Source organism: Myotis davidii, unplaced genomic scaffold (genome assembly GCF_000327345.1).
Source record: "Myotis davidii unplaced genomic scaffold, ASM32734v1 scaffold1494, whole genome shotgun sequence".
Classification (NCBI taxonomy): Eukaryota; Metazoa; Chordata; class Mammalia; order Chiroptera; family Vespertilionidae; genus Myotis; species Myotis davidii.
The window spans coordinates 3,634,188-3,642,334 of NW_006286246.1; the positions used below are offsets into that span (position 1 = coordinate 3,634,188).

General features: G+C 56.4%; 1 protein-coding gene and 1 long non-coding RNA gene across 2 annotated transcripts in view; both read left to right on the forward strand.

The window, feature by feature from the left end:
- Positions 1-2,001, forward strand: part of MAS1 (MAS1 proto-oncogene, G protein-coupled receptor) — a 6,012-nt gene extending 4,011 nt beyond the window's left edge. The window contains exon 2 of the mRNA XM_006757695.2: positions 715-2,001. Coding sequence (XP_006757758.1) covers positions 751-1,728 — 978 coding nt within the window. The 5' untranslated portion in view covers positions 715-750 and the 3' untranslated portion in view covers positions 1,729-2,001. The remainder of the gene's footprint in view (positions 1-714) is intronic.
- Positions 2,002-2,155: 154 nt separating this feature from the next.
- On the forward strand, positions 2,156-2,698 carry LOC107182121. The gene is made up of 2 exons (XR_001512845.1): positions 2,156-2,186; positions 2,339-2,698. It is a non-coding gene; the product is annotated as an uncharacterized LOC107182121 (long non-coding RNA).
- The last annotated feature ends 5,449 nt before the right edge of the window (positions 2,699-8,147 follow it).

An 8,147-nucleotide genomic window follows, 5' to 3' on the forward strand; every position in this document is an offset into this window, starting at 1 on the left:
AGAGAGACACGTGATGCTGGGCTGATGTTGTGGCGTTCACTGTGACGTTCGCTGCGCCAACTAGCGGTGGGGTATCTGAAGCTGGTTCGTAACCCGAATTTTAGCTTGCAACTCAAAGCAAAAAATCGGCCGAGAGACGGCTCGTATCTCAAAAAACTCGTTAGTCAGGACACTCATAAGTCAAGGCCCCACTGTATTGGTACACTACTGACCATCACTTAGCGAGCTGTTTCCTCTCATTGGCCTATGGCTTATGGCACTTCATGCCTTCAAACAATGACAACAACAACGCTGCTCTAACATGTATGCTGTCAGCGGATTTTAATGCGATTGACTTGGTTCCCCAGGTCAGGAGATGGGGCCACAGGAGATGACATGATTTTCCAAACGCCGTTCAGAAGGCTTGGGCCAGACCGGAAGTGGACGCCAGGCACCCCACCCTCTGGCTTTGCCGGCGCCCTTTGTCGCTGAGCCACAAGCACATAACAATGCAGAAGTAAAGGCTATTGGGGGATCGAAAACAGTTACTAAATCAGTTCTCCCTCCTGGTGAAATGTCTAATTTTATCACCCTTAGAAACAGAGTTGTACAATCTATTCAACACTTTTTGTATGAAGGTTACATGTATGATTATAGCACGAAGGCTCTGATCCATGCTGAAATTCTCCCTTTCACCCCAACTCATCCGTTTCCTTTCTTTTTTTTTTTTTACAGAAAATTCCCGGAAGAACTCCCCCCTGACGCCTCCCCATGGGTGAGTCCAACGTGACCCCATTTGAGGTCGAGGGCCCCACGAATGCCTCGACGGGCAGGAACGCCTCCGCCAGGGACGTGCGGGAGGAACTGCCCGCCGTGCTCTGGGTCATTATGAGCGTCTCCCCGCTGGGCTTCGTGGAAAACGGGGTTCTCCTCTGGTTCCTCTGCTTCCGGATGCGAAGGAACCCCTTCACAGTCTACATCACCCACCTGTCCATCGCGGACATCTCCCTGCTGTTCTGCATCTTCATCCTGACCGTCGACTACGCCTTAGGTTACGAGCTCTTATCGGGCTACTACTACACCATCGTCACCTTGTCCGTGACATTCCTGTTTGGCTACAACACGGGCCTCTATCTGCTGACGGCCATCAGCGTGGAGCGGTGCCTGTCCGTAATGTACCCCATCTGGTACCGATGCCATCGCCCCAAGCACCAGTCGGCGCTCGTCTGCGCCCTCCTGTGGGCGCTGTCCTGCCTGGTGACCGCCATGGAATACGCCCTGTGCATCGACAGCGAGAGGCAGAGCTACTCCCAAAGCCACTGCCGGGCGGTCATCATCTTCATCGCCGTCCTGAGCTTCCTGGTCTTCACGCCCCTCATGGTGCTGTCCAGCGCCGTCCTGGTGGTCAAGATCCGCAGGAACACCTGGGCGCCCCACTCCTCCAAGCTGTACCTGGTCATCGCGGTCACCATCGCCATCTTCCTCACCTTCGCCGTGCCCATGCGCGTCCTCTACCTGCTGTTCTACGAGTACTGGTCCACGTTTGGGAGCCTCCACGACGTCTCCATCCTCTTCTCCACCATCAACAGCAGCGCCAACCCTTTCATTTACTTCTTCGTGGGCAGCAGCCGGAAGAAGCGGTTCAAGGAGTCCTTAAAGGTGGTGCTGACCAGGGCTTTCAAGGACGAAACGCAGTTCCGGCGCCAGGAAGACAGCAGCAATCTCAACACCACCGAGACAGTCGTCTGAGCCCAGGCAGTGGGGCGCAGGGTGTGTGTCTCTGTGCTCGACGCACAACGGAAGTAGCTCCTGACCATGATACGGAAGGACACCTGCCCCCAGGAATGAGATGCTAATTGACCATGAGACTGGACTCCTGGACGGTGTCTTCTGCAAATGCCTACACATGAACCTCAGTCCCTTCTGTCCCAATCAAAATCCCTTTCGGTCCCTCCTCCACTCTTCCCAGGGACCACGCAGGTCACTCCAGCAGGAGGTGTGCAGGGGTGCGCAGGGGTGTGCAGGGGTGTGGAGGTGTGTGTGTGGGGTGTGCAGGTGTGTGAACGTGTGTGGAGGTATGTGTGTGGGTGTGCAGGTGTGTGAACATGTGTGTATGGGGTGTGCAGGGGTGCGCATGTGTGTGCAGGTGTGTGAACATGTGTGGAGGTGTGTGTATGGGGTGTGCAGGTGTGTGCAGGTGTGTGCAGGTGTGTGGAGGTGTGGGTATGGGGTGTGTAGGGGTGTGCAGGGGTGTGCAGGGGTGTGTAGGGGTGTGCAGGAGTGCACAGGAGTGTGCAGGGGTGTGCAGGGGTGCGCAGGGGTGTGGAGGTGTGTGTATGGAGTGCGAAGGGGTGTGCAGGAAAAGGTAACACGGGATTTGCTGGCACTTGAGGAGGTGGAGCGGCGGAGCGGGGAGAACTGGGTTTTGGGGTGAGGTGGAGTCTGTCATTTGCTGCCCGTGTGACTTCAGCACTTGACTTAACCTCTCAGCCCTGCGGCCTCAGTTATAAAATATTTGACCGTGACCGTCCGTATCCCTGGGCTGTGGAGAGGATGACATGGGGAGACAGGTGTGCAAAGCCCCTGCTCACTGTCATGCTCGTAAACGTCAGCCTCCCCTCCCCGCCTTCAGGGGAAGAAGACACGCACGCCTCAGTTCTGTGCAGCACACGCGTGGCTCTGTCATGTACCAGTACTGTAACATGTTTTCAAGTGTTGAGTGTAGATTCACGAAGGGCGCAGGATTGCTATCGACAACGCCCCCCGGTGGTGGTCACAGGATCCACGCCGCCATGCGGTACAAGCAGCATCTCAGGTCACGAACAAAACTGCTGGCCAGCCCGGGCTGGTTTGGTTCAGTGGATGGGACGTTGGCCCGCGGACTGGCGGGTCCTGGGTTTGATTCTGGTCCAGGGCACACACCTCGGTTGCGGGCTTGATCTCCGGCCCCGGGCCTGACCAGGAGGCAACCAATTGATGTGTCTCTCTCACATCAATGTTTCTCTCTCTCTGCCTCTCCCCTCCCTTCCACTCTCTCTAACAATAATGGAAAAATATCCTCTGCTGAGGATAAAAAACAACAAGAAAAGCCTTTTGGCCACCGTTTGTGAAGTTGCTGGTGGCACCCTCCCCCGTGGGAACGCTGGGTGTCACGCAGGCCGTTTTAACCTCTTTGCTTGACGTGGATCTTCACGATCGGGACTTAGCTCCGGAGTCACGGAGGGGACTGGGCTCCCGGAGCTGCTCCCCCAGGAGGAGGGGTCATTTATTTACAGCGCAGAGTTCTCCTCTCCTCCGGGCGCACATGTCTGTGTCATCCCTGGAAGGAGGGGCGGCCGGGGCTGCGGACCGTGTGGCCACGTCTCAGAGGGCACTGCAGGACCCCTCGGCGTCTGAGTGTTCGCCTGCTCGCCTGCCGCGGCTCCTGTCTGTGTCCTGAGCCGCATGTCCCAGGTTTCAGCTGGGACTCCCCGTCCTGGCCTGTAGGCTGACCACATCACTATGTCACTTTCCTGCTCCTCCTCCGGGCGGGCACCCGTGACAATGGCAACGCTCCGGTGGCTCTGTGGGGAGGAATGCGTCCACGCGCCTTCGTGTTTGTTTTAACTTTGTCTCCAAAGGGTCAGAGAAGCGGTGAGGAGATGGTTCTCTGTCGCCGCCTGTCTCCTCTCCATCCTCTTCCTTTTGAAAGAAACGGTCCCCTAGACGTGTGGGGGCAGCTCCACCGGTGGCAACACGCCAGCCCCCCCCACCCCTGCCTGGTGCAGGCGGCGTTTCAGGGGGTGACATCTGATTCAGACATGAGGCAGCTTGCTTTCAGGAGCCCAGATGGGCGTGGAGCGGTGGCATTTCGGATGATCTTGTTTCTGATGGAAAACAGAACGCCTCCTTGGGCAGGAAGAGAGTGCGGCTCCGCGGCTGTCCCCTGTTCACGTCACCTCCCAGGTGCCCGCCGTAGTCAGTGGGGAGGGGTCGGCCTCAGCTCGAAGAAGAAGGAAAGACCTTAGAAGCAAGGAGTGTTCACCCGAGGAAGATTGGACGGGCTCATGGGAAGCCCCATGAACTGCCCTTTTGCAGACCAAGTGGGAACATGGAATGCGTTCGTGAATATTAAAATTCCTCTAACCGTTGACAGAGTCATGATTTGCAGAGAGGTAGGATTCGGGGTTTGGCAGGGCTGTAAGGACACAGTCCTCTCTCACTTCACCCAAATGCACCCCCAACGCAGAGTATAAGGTAAAACTAAAACAGGAAGACAAGTGAATGTGCACGGGTGAAGAGGAGACCAGATGGTTTATGGGAATATAGACAACGTGCCTAAGTCAAGGTAGGGGAGGGGGCGCCAGTCCTGAGAATTCCTGGGCCTGGCTGGGGCAGAGGGCGCTGGGACTTAGTGCCTGTCCTAGATGGGGGGGAAGGGTCTGTAGCATTCGTGCTAAAATATTCATGGAGGCCGCCCCTCCCCAGCGCCAGGATGTGAACAGGCCAAGGGAGCAGGCGGGCCCGGGCAGGAGGGGAGGACCACACAGGCACCGACCGCGCTAGCTGCACGCAAATCCACGTCCGAGACTCATACACAAAGCTGCGTGGCCGTCCAGAGGGAGGTGAAACCGCATCTCGTGGTGAAAAGGGGTGTTTCATGGAGGTGCCCTTTGGTTGCATAAAGTAGGATTTCAAAAGGTCAAAGGGGGAGGGGGCTCCAGGCCGAGGACCGGCCTGAGGGCAGCCAAGGGCAGGTCAAGGACAGGTGAGCAGGGGCGGGGCAAGCCCAGCCTCTCAGCTCTGGGACTGGCGGCACGGAGGCCCCTGGAGAGCCCCGTGGTCCTGCCCCCCACCCTGCCCTCTCTGCAGCGGCCATCGCTGGCCTTCGGGCCCCGCATGCTTCACGTTCTTTGAAATATGGCTCCCAGGCGTGGGTCCACAGCCACGGTCATTGGTCATTACCACCCGGTCTTGCCGTGGCAGCTGCTCTCACTCCTTATCTGCACCAGCCCTGCTCGCCCCCCTCTCTGCGTCAGCTCCACTGGCCCTCAGCTTCTCCTCTCCGGGCTGCGCTCCGAGCCTCACTGCAACTCCAGCCCGGCTGCTTCCGAAGGCAAACCCCACACACCCACCATCTTCCCTCAGGCTTCGGTCAGGTGTCAGCTCGCAGGGAGGCGCTCGCTGGCTGCCGGGCCACCCCCCAGGCCTCAGCCTCCCAGCACCCTCACGCTGCACCTGGAGGCACCCCCGAAGCGGAGGGAGCGGGAGGGGAGCACAGGAACGTTCTGCTCCTGCTGCGGCCCCAGGCCCGACCTGCTGGCCTGGTGGGAGCCGCAGACACAGGCTCATGTTGCTCCCATCTGAACACAAACAGTGAGGAAGCCCTGGCCAGCCCCTCCCCCTCTGCCCCCTCACAGACACCCTTCTCTCCTGGAAAGGGGCCCCACTCCTGTCTGTGCTTTCCCCACCACGACTCCCCCCTTCACACCCGTCAGCTGAATTGCGACCCTCCCGCCACATTGAAATTGGCTCAGCTAGGGATCAAGTGACTTGCACATTGTCACATCCGATGGCCCTGCTCTTCCCATATCTTCTGCAGCGAATGACAGGGCTGACTGTACTTGTTCTTTTTCCTTTTTTAGAGAGCGTAGAGGGAGGGGAGAGACACAGAGAGAGAAACATCAATGTGAGAGAGACGCATCGATTGGTCGTCTCCCACACTCGCCCGGGTCAAGGCCAGGGATCAAGCCTGCAACCGAGGTATGTGTCCTTGACCGGAATCAAACCCGGGACCCACATTCTATCCGCTGAGCCAAGCCGGCGAGGGCTGACCATACTCTGCTCAAAAGGCCCGCTTGAGCCCGGCCGGGTGGCCCAGTGGTTGAGCATCGACCTGTGAACCAGGAGGTCATGGTACGATTCCCAGTTGGGGCACATGCCCGGGTTGTGGGCTGAGTCCCCAGTGTGGCAGCCACTCAGTGATTCCTTTTCATCATTGATGTTTCTCTCCCTTCGTCTCTCTGAAATCAATAAAAAGAGTATATATATGAAGCAGCTCTTTCCCCTCTGTGGTCCCCGCTCAGGCGCCAGCCAATTCGAAGCAGCTGTGCTGTCCATGGTTTAACCTCCTCACGCCTGCCCGGCCACTGCTCACATTTTCTCTGTATCACCTCTTGCTAGTACCATGTCACACGCGTGTGCTACCTAACACACAGCTTATTCTCGTGTGCTTTTGTGTAAGTTATCTCGTGGTCTATGTTGCCGTCTGCAAATTGTTTTTTGTTTGTTTGTTTGTTTTTCAGCGTCATATTGTTTAGTCTTTCTTCCTGGGCCATGGTTCTCATTTCAATGTTAAATTACACAAATTGCTTATTCCAACCAAATTGAATTTCCTGGGAAGATTTGGGAGGAAAACTGGCAGAAAGGCCCATGGTCTCCTAGTGACAGGATGGTCTAGTGACAAGGGCTCCTAGAGTCTCCTTAAACCAGGGGGTGGCAGGACAGTTGCCAGAGGACAATTAAAGGCCTTTCTTCCTGGAAACAGCACTGCAAGTGGGTTTGCTCATGCTGAGTGTCGTCAAGCATGGCGTTCGGGAAAGGCCGTTCCCTTCATTCTGTGCTTGGAATAGGTTTAAGTTTGATGAGCAGCAAGGGGCAGTCCTGACTCCATCAGCGAGTAGAGTTCACTAGACCCAGGTGGTGGGAGTGAAACCATTTGCTCACGGGCGGCCTGTTTGTTACTCACCGCTAGCTGCACGTTACTGCCTGCAAGAGGGAGAGCGTCCTTCCCACCATCTGACCTGTTTCCTTCTCTCTCACTTTGCATTGCAGTCCCTTTTCATCCAGGAATAAAACCTCGACCCCCACGTGGCTGGGCCGGCTGAGGCCCTGGGCCCCCCTGGGAGACCGTCCGTGTTTTACAGGCTGCAAATTGGTTTTTTCACTCAGCGTTAGGTCGAGGGCTTCGCCTGCGCTGTCGCGTGTCATGTAGCTTGTTTCTTTTCACAGCTGAACCTTACTCCTCAGTGTTAACAGCCCACAGGTGATTCTCTTGCCCCCGGAATGTGTCCAGGTTTCTTGTTTTTTGTTTGTTTGACGGGAAGCGTTGCTGTTGAGAGTTCCTGTCCATGTCTCTGAGCACGCTGTGCCAGGATTTCTCTCGGGCAGGGCCAGGAGCAGGGCGGCCGGAGCCAGAGCAGTGCTGTCCGAGGTGCGAGGTGCGGCAGGCCCGTGGGGGGAGCGGTTCGGGCTGCACAGCGCCTGGGCCGCCCACCTCCCTGCGTACGCGGCTCGGTGCGCTGGTCGAGGGAAAAAGGGCATCTTGTAGGCCTAGTGAGCCCTACATGCTGTTGAAGAGGTGGATTGGGGCCAGCCCTCTATCCCAGGACCCGTGTCCCGGAAGACAGCCACGTGAAGACGTGACTACACGGCCGGTGAGGCAGACGCGGACGTTGGCGATGTGCCTACCAGCCAGGAAACGCCAGACTTGCCAGCAGCCGCCAGGAGGTAGGAAGGCCAGGAAGGAGTCTCCCCTGGAGCCTCAGAGGGCAACTTCCCATCTCCCCGGCAAGTCTCCCCTTCATCACCTCACCCGCCTGATCACTGTGCACAGACAGCGGGGTGTCTCATGGGGGTTCCCTCGCCCACTCACTTAATTTGGGGTGACGCAGCCCATGCTGCCGGGCTTTGCCCACATCCCTTTACACTCCCGGATGTTCTCCATGGCACCTCCAGTCTTCCCCGGGGACCCTTCCCAGCGTACCCCTTTCCCAAGCAGCCCTGGGTGTGCCTGTTTCGGGGTCTTCTGAGGAACTAACCATTTTAAAACATCGATATTCCACGGACATTTTAGAATATCTTCTCAGGCTGCGTGAAAACCTTGTTGCAATTTTGTTTCACATTTTTACAATAGACTATATAGACCAGTTTTGGGGGAGAATTATGCCCTTATGACATTAAATATTTTTACACACGAATAGGAAACATTATTTTTTTCACTTACAGGTCTTTTTTAAGGACCTTTTAACACAGGTTTTATAATTTTCTGAGAAATGGTCTTGCACACATTTTACTAGATGTATTTCAGGCACCCTTTCGTTTCGTCGCTATTGCAGATGGCGGAGGTTTTGTTTTGTTTTAATTCTGCTACAGAAATGCCGTCGATTTTCGCTTTTGGTCCTGTTTGT